This window comes from Bombyx mandarina, chromosome 26 (assembly GCF_030267445.1).
Source record: "Bombyx mandarina strain Sakado chromosome 26, ASM3026744v2".
NCBI lineage: Eukaryota > Metazoa > Arthropoda > Insecta > Lepidoptera > Bombycidae > Bombyx > Bombyx mandarina.
In genome coordinates this window covers 1,653,261-1,670,262 of record NC_143232.1, presented here as the reverse complement: position 1 = coordinate 1,670,262, position 17,002 = coordinate 1,653,261, and the positions used below count along the sequence as shown (strand labels likewise).

Here is a 17,002-nt window from a genome sequence, read left to right as displayed (position 1 = left end):
TTGGAAGCGGCATAATTAAATCTTTAAAAACCCTAGTGTCAATTTCCGTCGCATCAGACAAAAATTAAAATGCTTTATGTATAGTGATGCTTTCCTTATGACTGAGGAAGGGCCACAATAAACTGGACATAACATATATTAACAATAACTTGGAATAGATACTATACATGAATCGTATACTATTTTCTTCGGTTTTCAATTTACGATTTAATTTAAGGTCGGCAGCGGCTTAACTCTGTCCCTGGTATTGCTGATGTCCATGAGCGACCGTAACCACTCCCCATCAGGTGGGCCGTATGCTCGATTTAATCTCACTTTTTTATTTGGCATTATTTCCGATGCTTCAAACGCTTAGAAATTTCCCTAATAATAACATGTTGTTTGTTTTGTGATGCTCTCTACTTTAGAGCTTTGAACATGTGAACTTGAAAAGACCGGGTTACAAAAGCACATTCTGAGATCCGGAATGGTGTCCCAATCCAAGGGTAATACCTGAAGCTATCCATGAACTCAATGATGAAAGCAGGATCTGACTAGTGCTATAAAAATCGTTAAGTATGGAGACAGAAGTCTTTTATATTTTGTACCAAAACATTTTTTTTTTGTTAAGTTGAATGTAGGCTACTAAAAGGCTCATCTGACGTTAAGCCGCTGCCGGAGCCTATTGATACCACAAATAGACAAGACATAGACATTATAGTTAACTTACCCACGGACGTTCGGGCCTGTGCTACTTTCTGGATTTAAGCCTCAAACCCTTAGGCAGAAATTCACTGCTATGATCAGAGACCCACTCTGGACTGATAATTACGAATCAATCACCAATTTTTTTCGACTAATCAAATTAATAAACCTAAGCCATAACATAAGCCAACTCCATACTAACCAACGACTATAACTTGGGGTATCCCAAGCTGTGCAACTTCATTCAAACTTCATTTCGCAGTGGCAATACGCTGCAAGCAATTTAGCGCCTTATGCGATCTTTATTAAAAGAATCAACTCGTTTAACACTCAATCCAACGGAGCCGCACACGAAAACTCGTAACCTACCAATCATATCGCGATTTCATTTCCTATGGCGATGCGGGTAAGAGTGATTTTGGCTTGCACATATTCATTAAGACAATGACTAAAGTTTATGCAACTCTTATGTTGAAGATTATATAAGCTTGTTTTGAGTTCTTTAGGCCATTCTTAGTTATTACTCAAAGTGCATTGAACGTATTTATCGTTTATTTGCAGGTGAGTTTTTATTTTAAGAAAAGAGGGGAATTAGAAAGGGGAGCAATATTCTGATTTTGCGATATGATAGAGTTTCCTTTTTCCCGAAACTTTCGTTTGAAGATATGCGCTGATAGTAAAGTGATATAAAACGCGAGGTTGCGGGTTCGAAACAGCTATTTATTTGGAATGCGAATTTGACGTTAAATAATGGAGGTGGTAGGACCTCTTGTGAGTCCGCACGGGTAGGTACCACCGCCCCACCTATTTCTGCCGTGAAGCAGCAATGCATTTTGTTTGAAGGGTGGAGCAGCCGTTGTAACTATACTTAAAACCTTAGAACATATATCTCAAGCTGGGTTCCGCCCATCTAAGACATAAAAAAAAACAATATACAGTTAAACTTCTACCTTTTGCTCTTCTAGCATGTCGCCTTGTTATGCTCCAAAGTGATTTGGCGTGAGCATTACAACCGACCGCTTATCTGACGTCAAACCTGCTTGGGTTATTTAATATCCAGTAGTAAATAACGAGGCAAAGGCACCGATTTTTTCTGTGTCTTCCTTTGGCGTTCCTTTAACTCCATATGTTTTTTCTCCTACGATTTGCATGTTATTATTAAAAAATGCTTACACTAAATTTTAGGTTTTCAAATACGATAAAGATAAAAAAAATCACATTTTGATTATAGTCTATATTGTCCTCGAAAAGTAAAAAATTCGAAGCATCGGAAATAATACAATGACCTTAAAAAAACAACAGCTTTTTTAATAAAGTAGCTTAATTTATAACTTTTTTTTATTGCCTTTGTAGGCAGACGAGCATATGGCCCACCTGAGGGTAAGTGGTCACCGTCACTCATGGACGTCAGCAATGCCAGGGGCAAGTCGCTGCCTACACTGTAGACTGTACCATATAACTGAATGTATAATTAAACTAAAGCTTAATGTTTCTTTTAAAACTAGAGTTTGATTATACATTCAGATGGTGGGATCTCATTAACATTTTCTGACATGAAGTTCATGAAGATACCAGGATCCAATGCGCGCGTTGACTGGTTTGCTTAGAGGCTTGAACTTCCAATATAGTCCTAGCACGTGGTGATGATTCGCAGATTAATCTATACGCATCATACCACTCAACAACGAGGCTCATACGTAATAAGTTTTGTTATTCAAGCTGTTACACAATGACAAAGTAGAAAGCGGTCCTGCTGAATTCATTACGATTTAGGTCAGGAACACGAAATATTAAATTGTAAGGATTATGGATGTGGTATTTTTGCGTATGTACGGATATGACTTGAATTTGTTTGTAAATAAAAAGTGACATAAGCGCAGACGTCTTCCGAGTCGTAAAATTTAGCAGTGCTCGCTCGTAATACCCAATTTAAATTAATTAAACACACATTCCAATTAAAACTGGTTTATTTAATTCATTTTTAAAGTTGCATATATTTTTTAAAATACATTGATAATATCTAGAAAGTTCCTGTATATATATCGACGATGTATCTATAAAAACCTATTCTTAACAATCCTTATCTAATCAATTAAACTGCCTGACCTGCAATATCAAATTTGAGTTAACATTTACGCTATAGAGAACGTTAAAAAACTCGCACGAAAAACACACAGGTCACTTGTTGCATCATGTCACATAACTTACCGTATCCAATAGTACTTTTCGCGAATCAATGTAGCAGCAATAATAAACTCGGATCACGTAAGCAAAAATCTAATGTGGATCGTTTATCTAAGAGACCCGTCCACTAATTACACGCTAAGTCATTACGATAAATTTGTACTTTTCACCTCAAATAGGACTTAAAATGAAAACTGTTATCGTAAAAAAAAAATAGGAAAAAACACTTCCGGCGGAAAATAGAGGATTATAAAAAAATTAAGGTATTATTTAATAGACTCTTTGGCGGGAACGCGAGGAGTGGAGTTGTGTGATTCGTTTTATTTTGTCTATTTAGTGTTTCTTCAGGTTTAAATGTGTAATAACGGTGGTTTATTAACTGTTTAATATTTGTGAAAGTGCACAAATGTGGGAAAATGAAACAAAGCCGCTGGAGGTAGCTTCTCGAGATCCTCCAAAAAGCCCACTGAAAAAGTCTCAGTAACTAAATGACCACCATTTTACTGAGATTGTATTTCATCCTATATCATCTCATCTCATTTCATTTAATTTCATCTCAGTTAATTATTGTCTCAAATTAATCATCTTCATTTCATTTCACTCCAAATTATCCTTTTTTTCATAAAGTGTAAGTTGTTAGGCTAGGTTGTTGGGCATTGTATAAAGTGACAGCTGACCAGGGTAGCCAAGTTACGTCGCTGTGTTTCTTATGACCTAATGTGGCGCTAGTAGTACGTCAAGTAAGTGCCAATATTTAAATGAAATATACGTGTACATAATTATTTTTCTTTTATTTAAAATTTAAATAATATTAATAATAATTTATTTGTCAATTGTAATAACAATTTAGGATTTAAATACATTTATTTATTCATAGACTTTACTTTTGAAATAGAATGATTATTATTATTATTCAAACGATCAACAAAAATAAATATTATTTAAATAATAACAACATTTTAATGTATTTCTTTTATTTTAAAAATTTTAAAAATGAATAATACTTTTATAGTTAATCAATATTAAAATTTCATTAATTGAGCAAAGTAATAACGTTAGTCTAGATTAAAAGTACTGATGTTATAATAATATAATAATTGATATAAAATTTTATATATTAAATATACTGTCGACACAGCCATGTATTCAATTTTTTGAAAAAAAATGTACCTGTGGTTAAACCATACAAAATATTCAAGAACTCAGTCGAATCAAATTTGACAATAAATGTTATCTTCACCATCATCAGTATCTCTGATTGCTTAAATCAATAGATTCCATTAAAATATCAGCAGTTTCAACTGTATTAGCTTCAACAGTATTCTTAGCAGATACTTCATACGTTTTACCATTAAATAGTTTCAGCATGTGTTCCGGTCCGAAAATAGCCACTTTGGCTATCAGTAGCCAAACGATAAAAATATGTCGCCTGATTAGCTATTTAGGAGCCACAATGGCGAGAAATCGCCACATCTGGCAACCCTGCAGCTGACGTATTGGGAATCAACTGCGCCGACATAGTACCTATATAAATATGGTCGAATAATTCGTTCACTTGTAAACAATGATCCCAACAAAATACATGACGATAATACATTTACCGTAACATCCATAATTCAATGATTTGACGGAGCACAGAGCTGTAACGTAAATCAAATGGGAAGTCGGTCGGGCATTCATCGATCGCACAAACCGCATTACCAGAATTGGCTGTTTTAATAAATTGATTTATTGGTACGCGTTCATGTCATCGAATTTATCTCAATGCTTATATAAAAAACAAACGTTGTTTTATTCATATACTAGCGACCCGCCCTCGCTTCGGTTCGGAAACATTAAATTTTATTATTGATAGCTGAGTCCCACGATGTTACCCACGGTTATTGTCGTACCGCGGGAGACGCCGCGGGGCAAAGCTAGTCTAAGGAAAAGTAGCCTAAGTTACTCCTTATACCATCGGCTACCTATCAGTGAGAGTCTCGTCAAGATCGGTCCAGCCGTTCCAGAGATTAGCCGGAACAAACAGACAGACAGACAGACAAAAATAGTAAAAATTTTTTTTGGTGTATGTACCATATATATATATTTATATGCATGTAGTTTCGGCGGTTATTTCGGTTAATTCAGTAGTAAAAAGCGGTTATTTCAATATTACAAACAGACACTCCAATTATATTTGTATGTATAGATTTTTGTTAATGCGTAGACTGATAAGTGGCCCATCCTCAAGTAACTGTTCGTTTCTGTCGTTCAATCGTTGGATAACGTCAGGGCAAAGCCAAGCCGTAGCCAATCGCAAGCACTTACGATGCAATCATACGTACACATTTATTTTGTACCATTGGTCGAAATTAGTCGAAATTCGACTATAATTAATTAAAATTATAAGTTTGAACATTATTAAGGGTCTATTGTCAAAGACTATCATAGGCCTCTATAATAACAAATTTCGCCAAGGCTACACTATAGATAAATAATATTGAAGACAAACAATATTAAACTATTCTCAATTTGACCACAGACTCTTACAATAAACAAAAAAACTTAAATTGGTGTGTGTGTAATGCTTTTGTTTTTTTTATTCATTTAAAGTATTTTTATGCACAGTTAAAGAAATAGCACTCTGCACTCCTCCTCTATATAAACTAGAAGTGTGGGAAATTTCATACTCCTCCGTCCGTGCAATTTTCGTAAAAAGGGGTACAAAGTATTTGCTTCACGTATATATATAAAAATGACTTGCTGTTCGTTAGTCTCACTAAAACTCGAGAACGGCTGGACAGATATGGCTAATTTTCTTGAATTATTGAATTATTTATGTTAGTCCAGAGAAGGTTTAAAAGATAAATATAAAAATGCTCAGAATTAAATAAAAATAACAATATTGTTTTTCCTTTGATGTGTCCCCCGTCGGACGTATTCCTTTTGTTTGTTTTAAGTTTATTTTCTACAAAAGTTTAGGTCTTTTATTTATCGATTGAGGCACTACGAAGTCTGCTGGGTCAGCTAGTACAATGTATATATTATGGTTACTGTGGTAACCTCAACATTATTAGTCACGAAATCTGAAAGGAAACATCGTATTTTGATTAAAAACCGCTGGTTTTACCGGGCCGAGGTCGTTACGTGATACGTGACTTGATTACAAAAGGACGAAAGGTACTACTATGAATACGTCTGAAATATATTAAAGTTGTTTAGAAGTTATGTCCCTTTTTAAGGAAAACATTTATAGGCGGGCTTGATGGATTAGGTGGTGGTTTGCATATGACATTTTTGACGATTTTTCGCCCACTGTATTTCTCGCCGGATCTTCTCCGTGGGTCGCGTTTCCGATCCGGTGGTAGATTCTGCGAAGCACTGCTCTTACTAAGGCCAGTGTTAGCAACTCTCCGATTTGAGCCCGAAGCTGAAATAGCCTCTCAAGACTATCGGCATAGGTAGGGAAAAAAAAGACGATTTATTATACTAGTAAATTGAACAATAGTTCTTAGGACATTTGAGATCTAACGATTAATGAAGTCCAAAATCACTATTTATCTATTAAGAACCAAAGTCATGAGAAAATAAGACACGAAATAATTGTTAGTAGACTTTTTTTTTAAATATCCTCCCCTCCCTGCCTCCAGGAGGATGTATTCGAAGTCCAAAATGGCATATTAGAATCTTAAGTCTGAATATGTGCAGCTAATATTAGATAAGTGCAAACAAACAATCAATAGAAAATTTTCTATCAGACACATCTTAGCTAGGCCTATCCACATTCAGCAAATGAAAATGAAAACCGTATCATTATTGTGTCAAGTGTCATTTATTTTCGCCGGAAAAATGATATTATCGCTTCCTTCCCAGAAGCTTTTAAAGCTAAGGACCAATTAAGCTTATGTTACAATGAATAGAATCTCGTGCCGGAGTGCTTACTATCTTCAAGCAGTTAAATAAGGTGAATGGAAAATCAGGGGTGAAATGTGATCTTCCTCTGATTTCCTGGATGTTTTTGTACCGCATATACTGATATCTAGCAAAACTTCAAGTAATACAAGCACAAAAAAAGGGTGCGTGTACTTATGTACGCGCGCAAGAAGTTATACTGTATTGTTATTAAATTTATTTCTTTTTTTTATTTAAATTTTAATCAATTTGTAAAAAAATCGATTAAACAACATCCTCAAACACATCCCTTTTCTTGACATCGTATAAATTAGGTAATTTTCGGTAAGGTTCGGAAAGTTCACCTGCGGCTATATTCATACTCGCTAAGTTACGTCGGTCGTATTGTAATGAGCGATTTAGTGGGCAACTTCATTCTGTTAATTTTGTGTCACGGTGCGCGCGCATCGTAAAATTTCACTCTCATCAATTTTTCATAACGCGCCTAAAGAAGTATAACTTCAAAAATATATTTCTTTTCGATTTCCTGATTGACTCGGTGGTATAGTAATTAACGGCCCGGAGTGTTACGCCGAGGGTCGTGGGTTCTATCCCCACATCGGGCAAATATTTGTGCGATTGACAGGTTTGTTTGCTCTTTGTCTGGGTGTCTATTATCTATACATATATGTTTTTAATTAAACGTATGTATGTCAGTCTCTGGTACCTATAACACAGTGACTCCTAATTTGGAGCCGGATGACCGTGCGTGATTTATTCCCGGTTATTTTTTATTAGTTATTTAATTCCCGTGTGCAATAAAAACCGAATCCTACTATGTACTTACCTTTTTTATTGCTTAGATTGGTGTACGAGCTCACAGCCCACCTGGTGTTAAGTAGTTATTGAAGCCCATAGACATCTACAACGTAAATGCGCCACCCACCTTGAAATAAGTTCTAAGGTCTCAGCATAGTTACAACGGCTGCCCTGCCCTTCAAACCGAAACGCATTACTGCTTCACGGCAGAAATAGGCAGGGTGGTGGTACCTACCCGTGCGGACTTACAAGAGGTCCTACCACCAGTAAAAAGTATTTCTAATTATGTACTTACAAATTATTACAATTATAAAACTTCTTTTTTATTAACATTATATTTATTATTACTGAAAATTCGAATACAGTACAATTTTCGTGGTCACGGGCGACAATAGTTTTAATTAAGGCTAAAACAGAACGAGTTTTGAAGAATGGTCGTTAAAATACGAACTTAAGCGATTCTCAATAGGCCGCCATGTTTTCTTAAGCGCGGACCGTTACTTGATACGCGCATGCGCAGTACGCGACCGAATTTCTAGAGTTAAACTCGTACTTTCACAGCCATCAGCTATCACGGCAATGTAGCCCTTTCCTTTTTAGCATAAGAGTGAATTTTCTGTGAATCTTTTACTACGAACGATTGCTTGTGATTCTTTGATAAATTCTAGTGGAATTCGAGCAAGCGAATTTGAACCGTTTATATTCGTCAATAAGTGTAGATTAGATTAGTAAATTGGTGTAAATCATTCCTCATTTAAATTATTGTAAATATGATAAATTCGTGCGTGATTTTTTGGTGATTGTCAAGCGAGTTTGAGCCGTAAGAGCTGGAAGATAATGTGCGAAATCGTGAAAAACTATTTAAATCCATAGGTAAACCATAAAAGAAGTGATTTTATTATTTAATCGAAATAATTATAGTTAAGGATATACAGAAAAGTTTTGACATAATGAATTTGCTTTTCTTTCGTCTGGGAATTAAAAAAATTGATTTCCGAAGGTATTTTTATGTCAAGATATTTGATAACCCTTCAGCCGACACCATATCTTCGTATAATGGAACTTTAGAAATATGGTCCTCTATTGCTACTGCCCACGTACAGCAAATTTACTTTTTATCAAACCAAGCCTAAATTTAATTAAAAATGTATAGTTCAAATTTTAAATTATCAAAGACTTCACAAAAAATTTTTATAAATAAAATTCTTATATTTAATTTATGAAAGTGGAACTATCAATTCTCTCATTAGCAGAGCATTATTGACAGTGTTATAAGTAATTGTTTGAAAGGAAACAATATAATTTCCCCAAATATTCTATTGCAGAACATTATTAAATTCTTTCTCGACGCTGTTTCTCAAATTACGCAAAAAAGTGGAATTTCAGAAATCGAGTGCTTTTTAAGACGGTATCCAAGCTCACTGCGCAACTGATGTTAGGCTGTAATCAGAACCTATAGATGTTACAACATAGTGCTAAGAAATTAAGTCTAACTCTCAGTAGGCAGGGCATGGCTATGCCTCTGGCATTGCTGATGTCCATAAGCAACGGTGACTTCTTACCGTCACAAAGACCACATGTTCTTTTACCTGCAAAGGTGCAATCGAAAACTCAGCTTATTCTTCTTTCAAAACTGGAAAGGCCTCCGGGCCACCGGTAATCTTCCAATCATAAAAAAGTCCACTAACAATATCCAAGTCACTAATTACAAGATCGAAGAGAAAAGCCATCTAAAGCAAATCTTTGATGATTTTTACTAGAACCAGTTACACAAGAATGTATCAAGCGAGATGGCTGATGCTGGCGGTGGCAGCGACGTTAGCTCTGCAGTCGCGAGGGGATGGCGGCATCAGACTACCAGACCAGCCTTCCAAAGAAAACACCGAAGGAAGGTCACTCAATTTCGGAGGAGATAATGGAAGATCCGTGAGTACTATTGAAATGGAGTGACTCCTTAAAACTAACTGTTTCAAGTCAAACGGTTTTGTTCAATCAATCATAATGTAGCTTAGATGCTATAGAACATACATGATCAAGAGGTTGTGTGACTTGGAAGGATTTAGGATTGGAGCACGAAATTAGAATATATTTTTTTTGTACTTCTGAATTAATTCTTATCTTCCGTAGAAAATACCCGAACGTATCTCTGAAGTGTTCATTTGACCAATCCATTTTTTAAGATCACCCTGATATCTGGACTCGCATTGCTATAATGTCAAAATCATTAATTAAATCATAAAATAAAAATAAAACATGGAAATTAATCACCCGACTGAAATGACAAACTGGAATGAAATTTTGACAAACAATAAAATACTATAAGATACACAAACATAAAAATCATTAGGCGTTATATTTTTGTTGCAAATCCAAATTAAATTAACTTATGATATTTCAGCGGAGCAAAAGACCAGATTTGACTTGTTGTTAAGTATTTCTCAATCGAAGGCCTCTTATTTTACAGCCTCAGGCTCAGGGGCGTGGTTTACTGGACTGGATTGGCTTGGGCGAGGACCAAGACCCCTACATCCAGCAATCAACACAGCAGTGCATCAATGGAGACCTAGCAGACTGTTTCAAAGCACAAGCTTTGAGGTCATTTGACGATTTCTTCGACAAGCAGGCTTACCAGTGAGTACTTTCTTATTAACTGTAGCTCATTTTAATTACTAAAACTAATTGAATTTAGCGAGATTGAATATATTATTTAACACATAACACTGAATGCTATACGTCCAAAAGAAAGCCAAAAAAGGTGAAGTAACACGAAAAAGTTGACTGCGGCTGATAATGGCTTTAAACTAAGATCTACAAATTGACGTTCAAACATACACCACTATCTAATTTTCTATATTAACTCATTTCCACACCTACTTTTTTTATGTCACATCGAAAAAATACCAATAAAAAATCAAAAGTTTGATGGTCTCAATTTAACAATATATTCTGCTGACAGACTTTCAGATAACGCTCTCTTAGTCAAAGCTGAGAACCAAGCAAGGGCACTAGCCAGAGAGCCACCACAGCTGGATTCGCAGCCTCGAAGCGAGGATTCGGACTGGGAAGCCCTTGTCAAATACGGAATGAGGAAAATTGAAAGGTTTTTTATACATAGTATTCAAATTGATTTTTTAGCAAATGTAATTTTCCCACAATAACATTTACTCCAATATTTCAAATGTAAAAGTCGATGTTTGCCTAAAATTAACATTAACTTGATAAGAACATCAAAGTAATCTGAATTAGTAATCTCAGTGTACACTGTACAAAAAAATGAAGTCGTCGTGGCCTAAGGGATAAGACGTCCCGTGCATTCGTGTTGAGCGATGCACCGGTGCTCGAATCTCGGGTACCAATTTTTCTAATGAAATACGTACTCGACAAATGTTCACGATTGACTTCCACGGTGAAGGAATAACATCGTGTAATAAAAATGAAACCCGCAAAATTATAATTTGCGTAATTACTGGTGGTAGGACCTCTTGTGAGTCCACGCGGGTAGGTACCACCGCCCTGCCTATTTCTGCCGTGAAGCAGTAATGCGTTTCGGTTCGAAGGGTGGGGTAGCCGTTGTAACTATACTGAGACCTTAGAACTTATATCTCATGGTGGGTGGCGCATTTACGTTGTGGATGTCTGTGGGCTCCAGTGACCACTTAACACCAGATGTGCTGTGAGCTAGTCCACCCATCTAAGCAATAAAAAAAAAACATCAGGTGGGCTGTGAGCTCATCCAGCCATCTAGCAATAAAAAAAATATATATTGAGACACTAAGAAATAGATAAAGCGGCTTTTATCAATCGCCTTATAAAGCAAATGAGCAATGATGCGGATAATGAGTACGCACTGTCGCATATAAGTGTCAACTAACTACAGCGGCGTAAACAAACCGCTGTTTACCGCTTTGGATGAACTAGATAACCACCGAATGCGAATCATTTGAATTCGAATAAAAAATATGCCGATATTGTGATCGTGCGTGCTTTTCTGCTGCCAAGCAACCAAGCATTGTTCCTTTAAATTCCCTGTCATATCTAATGAGTCTTTAAGTAAAAATTTGCGATACATATAGAACAGTTTCTTTCGGTAAAGTAATGAAAAGCATATCTTTACAAATAAAAAAGTTTAACGGTCCAAACTAATCCAATGGAAAACCGTTGGAAAGTACACTCAGCGAATCTGTCTTCTTCGACCAGTGTCTACCCAATGCTAAGTGTAGGTATCTTCATATGCACTCCATTCGTTTTGGTCTCTTGTATTTCGCATCCAGTCCTTACCAGCTATTTTGACGAATGCGAATACTCAGCTAATGCCATCACCGAACTTGAGATACGACAAGAAACCCTTTATTTTATTGTAAAATGACTATCAAACCCTTAAAATCAGCTCTGCCCACACATATATAAATAGGCAAATTAGTAAATTTAAGACCTAGGACTGTTTCTTTAAATCGATTTTGCTTTTATGTGGTAATTGCAAAAGCTCTTGTAAGAAACATATTGCTGCCTAAATGAGAACGTCGTTAAACCGAAAATGTAGCTCCGTTTATATCGTCGGCACGAACTTAATATTTGTTCATAAAGCGTGGCAATATGAAGAGGATTAAAATTAACATATTACTATGCTTAAGGTTTATGTGAATAATTACATTCAAAACCATTATGTGGATTGTGGAATTATACAAACACATTCTAGAAAGGTTTTCGGCAGTTCATCACATGCGTTTCGTGAGATTAAATAAACAGTAAGATTAGTTTTGTTGCAAAGCGTGGATATGGCTTTTGTGTGTCTTTCGCTAGTCAAACATTCATCTTCAGCATTAGTTATTCCAAAGAGTTAAACTAAATTATCTTTGAGTTATATTTTTAAGAAATAATAATCTTCTTCATCGAATAATCCTGATTATGCTGAAGGTGGGTGTGAATATTGGCTGAAAAATTTCTAACTTGATTTTCGCAACATGAATTTTGCTAGTCACCTCGAAATGTGAGATGAATTCAGAGTTGTATTATATAACGGCTTTCCGTCCAATTGGTACACATGATTCTTAACAGAAATAAGGTACAAAATAGCATAATGTGCCTTAATACCTATGAACAAAGGCATACCCTTTAATATAGACGCATATAATGACTATGTTCGTGTTGTTCAATAAAATCTATTAATCATCACCATTACCTTGCCCTTCTCCCAATCACCTGGGACCGACGCAACATGTTTTCTCCTTCCATACTCCTCTATCATACACAATTTCTTCGCTCGCTCTTACACATATCATCTTTCACGCTACCCATCCATTTTTTCTTAGGTCTTCCTCTAATGACTTCCGCATTAAAGCTCTCTTAACAACCTCATTGTCATTTCATCTCATCACAGATCCACACCATTCCAAACGCGAAATACATTTTAATCTGTTCAATAAAACCTATTATATATACCTATTAAACAATATCAATGTTTCACTATATCTTTGACTCTTAAGAGCTGAAGATACACAATCATACGGGAACTGTGCAGTTGAAAACCTTTTTATTTTATGGTTTCTTATCACGATTTTTAATTTTGATAAGTCCTTAATATTGCGGCGCTTGCAAGAGCTCCATTAACACTGGTAGACTGAAAAACTGCGAGTAAAATACTAGGGGCAGATAAATTTGTTTCTAGTCTGATTTTTAGTGTTACTTCTGCCCCACCAACACAGCTCAAACATCGACTGTTTCTAAAGGAGATATTAAGAATGTATTGACCTTATACTTCTGTTTTTTCATAACTCTCTTTGCTTGTCAGGTTTTTAAGATCAACTGCCTTGGAACTGCAGCTTGACAATGAAGTGACTTCCGAGGGTGTTATCGCTCCGAGATTCATTGACGAGATTAATGATGAAGTAGACGTAATAGAAGATAAAACAGCGCCGTTCCGTAAGTTCTCATGACTTCTTCGATTTTTGTTTATTGTGTTACATAATATCTTATATTTTAAGTGACCACGAGCTTAGAGCTTTTCTTGCCACATGTATCGGACTCTGCTCCATATTTCTATCCCTTGAATTTTAAGATATTAGTCTTAAATTAATCTTATCTATGTCTTTGCGATTTTTTGGATTCAAATGTTAGAGAATACTTTGTTTCAAATAAAGTACTTGATATGTACGTAAGGCTTATAAAATTTAAAACCATTTATATATTACGTTCAAAGATAGAATAGATCAAGTGTATTATAGTCAACTTTAGATAATTTAAATAATTATTTTTATTAACAGGTCGCCACAAGTTGAAGAAACTTATCATTCCTATGCTACTCATCCTCAAGTTGTTCAAGCTGAAACTGCTTCTCTTCCTGCCTCTCATTCTTGGTTTGGCCAGTTTCAAGAAATTCTTAGGATTCATGGCTCTTATCATTCCAGGTAAATAATCTCTTACATTCCGAATTACTGCTGCTTTTAATGGGCTACTTGCTCTAACCTTAAAAAACTATTTATTTTTTCAGGTGTAATCGACTATTTCAAATTCTGCAAGCCGAATTCATCTCCTTTCTCCACAAACCACTACACGGGGCCACAGTATTCGCCCGCCGGTATTGGTCTAGGACCCTACAGAGAAAATCCTCCCGAAAACTATGGCCATTACAATAATTATCCCGTAAGTAAAAGAATAAACAGAGTGATCTCACTACAAACACGTTTGGTTTTACAAGGATTTACATTCGATAATGTAAATATAAGGGTTTGATCCAGACAATTTTGGCACAGTATGTAAACATCCCTTTACATTTTCTTCGTTGACATTCGGTTCAGTTCACCGATGCCTAACTGAGACGCCTCTCCCGAAGTTCGTATAGACGATACGTAAACTTTGATATCTGTAAAGAGAAAGACTCGGTTGTCTATGTAAACATACTTTATAGGAGGGTCGTTGCTAAATTTTTGACAAAATAAATCTATTGGTTTTTCAAACGCCATTTATTGATAAGTAATTGATTATTCCATAACCAAAACTATGTAGAAAATTTGATAAAAGAGCTCGGGACAGTTTTTTTTTTTTAAACTATGCTGATAGCCTTGATTGGCTATTTCAGCTTCACCCTAACAGGTAGGTGAGCTCACGGGGCTCAAACTGGAAGTGTTGCTAACACCAGCCCTAGCAAGAGCAGTGCTTCGTAGAATCTACCACCAGATTAGAAACGCGATCCACTGAGAAGATCCGGCGAGAAACTCAGTGGGCTTACAGTTTGCATTAACAACAGATTTAGCACTGAAATTATCGCTACACTAATCGATAAATATTTATTAGATGTGTATTAGGCTGCTAGATGGTTAATGAAGGTAATGGTGTCAGAGATTTTCAGCCAAACTTAAGGTCGAGCATATTTTTAGGCAATATTTATCTATTTAAATCAGCCCTGCCTTATTAGGCGAGGAACCTACGCCGTACGATCCTTGCGTCCCCTTACTAGGGCACCCATATCTCTTTAAGCTCACAATATGACTACAAATACATATGGGGTAGAGGTCCCAAACGATGGTCGGACCAAATAGCGGAGGAACTGAAGATATCTGTCAGCGACGCACTCCACCAAGCTACAAAACAGGATCAATGGAGACAGCTGGTTGACAGAATATGACAGAGTCACGATCCTCAGCAATGAGGGACCGATTGAAGAGAGAGAGATGACTACAAATTTCATTGCACTATGTTAAGTTATGAATCGTAGAAGTCATAAGTGGTGACATTTGAGGTTTTAAAACCCGGAGAAACTGGTGTTTCCCTTCATCGCTTTAACTATGGCATAATCACATCACTCAATGCGAATTCACTGAGCGTATTGACCAGTAAGTCATGACCACTTCTAAAGTAGTAATAACGTAAATTTACAATTTGTTTTTATCTTGCAACGCTTAAGCATCGTTTCTCTTCGCAGGGCGGCCACAAGTACAGCCAGGGGGGCTTTTCGTTCAGAGACCACGATGCCAGTCCCCAAGACCTGGCCTATCAAGGCTGGGAGTACAGGAACAAGAAAGGAGCTGAAGACATCAAGGCTGAGAGCCCATAAAGACTGTATTAGTATGACTAGTAGTGGTACTAGTAGTAGTAGTAGTAGACTGTGGTAGTATAGGACAACCAAAAGTCGGATGTACCTTTGTTTTAAAATCATCTTGAAATAAGTTCGCCAACTTCCGTAACGTCTGCGAAGTATGTGGCGCGTGAGCATCTTCGATTAGATCAGTATAATCAAGGATTGAAACCTGGCCATTCCCAAAATCACTGACTGCTAGTAGTAAAATAGAGGGGACCACGTTATTATCTTCTATTAGAAAAAAAATGATTCATTGCCTTAGAAGCACAGTGGTGTAAAAACAAAAATTTGTAAGTTTGATAACTTTATTTTACTCCCTCAATTTTACACACCTACTCGATTTTACAATTGATGAGATGTGGCTATCATTAGCCACATCTGTCTAAGGGGTGTTTTTTTTGTTATTGTTAATTTATTCTTAATTATACCAAAAGATAGTATCTATCTCGGTACGGTAATGTCTTTGACAATATTTTAAGCTAGACTAAAAAATTTAAATAATCTGTAAATAAATTGAAATAAATATTTTTAATTAACTAACAAATGTTTTATTACTGTAGTAAGTAGATCTCAGAGGCGCCTATTGTCATGGCAACGCCAATATCAGATTTTAGGATATGACAGGAATGTCTCAATGGGCGTTGTCCTTATTTTAATTTGTTTAAAAAACGACTTCGAAGCTAGAAATAAAAATATCAATATTTTTAATCGAAAATATGTCATCCTTTTTGTCCTTAAATTAACGTAGACAGCGGCTTGGCTCTGCCCTTGGCATTGCTGACGTCCATGGGCGACGGTGACCACTTACCATCAGGTGGGCCGTATGCTCGTCTGTCTACTGGCTACAAACGCAATAAAAAAAATGTCATTATTGGCTCTTAAGCCAAACACTTTAGCCTATATTTTTACATACTCTATGTACGACTTAAATGTCAATGTTGATAGCGTTAAAACTCTTTTCTAAATTCAACAAAAGCTTGCAGGTAGTCATGAATTAAACACTCAAGACTTATTTATCAATACGGTGTATAACAATCCGCATATGTTTTCTGAGAAACTGTACAAATTTAGTAGAGAATTATAAAAATTATTGATTTAATGAAGGGGTTAAATTGACAAAACCATGTCACAGGTTAAAAAATTTGAGGCAATAGCTCCACTTTCTTTATGCCACTGATAATGTCAACACCTTGAAAAGCGATAACAGTTTCAATTGATTATTAAAAAATATTATAAGTACAGTGAATATTTAAATTTTACAAATTAGTTTCGTAAATTAGCCTAATTAAAAACACAACTTAAATGTATTTTTTTTTGTAATCAATCCTCATTTTGGGTTATAAGCAGCAGATATAGCCTTCAATCAGAACG

General features: G+C 35.9%; 1 protein-coding gene across 4 annotated transcripts; it reads left to right on the top strand.

Annotated features, from left to right (window-relative positions):
- The first annotated feature begins 1,193 nt into the window (after nucleotides 1-1,193).
- Osi2 (DUF1676 domain-containing protein Osi2) lies at nucleotides 1,194-16,175 on the top strand. 4 transcript variants are annotated; one of them, XM_028187753.2, is made up of 8 exons: nucleotides 1,194-1,245; nucleotides 9,318-9,483; nucleotides 10,022-10,188; nucleotides 10,514-10,657; nucleotides 13,346-13,476; nucleotides 13,818-13,961; nucleotides 14,045-14,196; nucleotides 15,476-16,175. In XM_028187753.2, the coding sequence occupies exons 2-8, from the start codon at nucleotides 9,334-9,336 to the stop codon at nucleotides 15,605-15,607; spliced, it is 1,020 nt and encodes a 339-aa protein (XP_028043554.2). In that variant the 5' UTR covers nucleotides 1,194-1,245; nucleotides 9,318-9,333; the 3' UTR covers nucleotides 15,608-16,175. The 4 variants fall into 4 exon arrangements, with proteins under 4 accessions (XP_028043554.2, XP_089595050.1, XP_089595049.1 ...); XM_089738924.1 differs by lacking the exon at nucleotides 1,194-1,245 and adding an exon at nucleotides 8,079-8,430 and having other exon boundaries at nucleotides 9,324-9,483; XM_089738923.1 differs by lacking the exon at nucleotides 1,194-1,245 and adding an exon at nucleotides 8,079-8,430.
- The last annotated feature ends 827 nt before the right edge of the window (nucleotides 16,176-17,002 follow it).

What these genes read in the sequence shown, in the direction of transcription:
- Osi2 (XM_089738922.1), top strand. Translation starts at nt 8,508, where the DNA reads ATGAATTTGCTTTTCTTTCGTCTGGGAATTAAAAAAATTGATTTCCGA. An exon ending in AGATAAAACAGCGCCGTTCC is followed by an intron (nt 13,477 to 13,817) that starts GTAAGTTCTCAT and finishes TTTTATTAACAG; the next exon opens with GTCGCCACAAGTTGAAGAAA. An exon ending in GCCATTACAATAATTATCCC is followed by an intron (nt 14,197 to 15,475) that starts GTAAGTAAAAGA and finishes TTCTCTTCGCAG; the next exon opens with GGCGGCCACAAGTACAGCCA.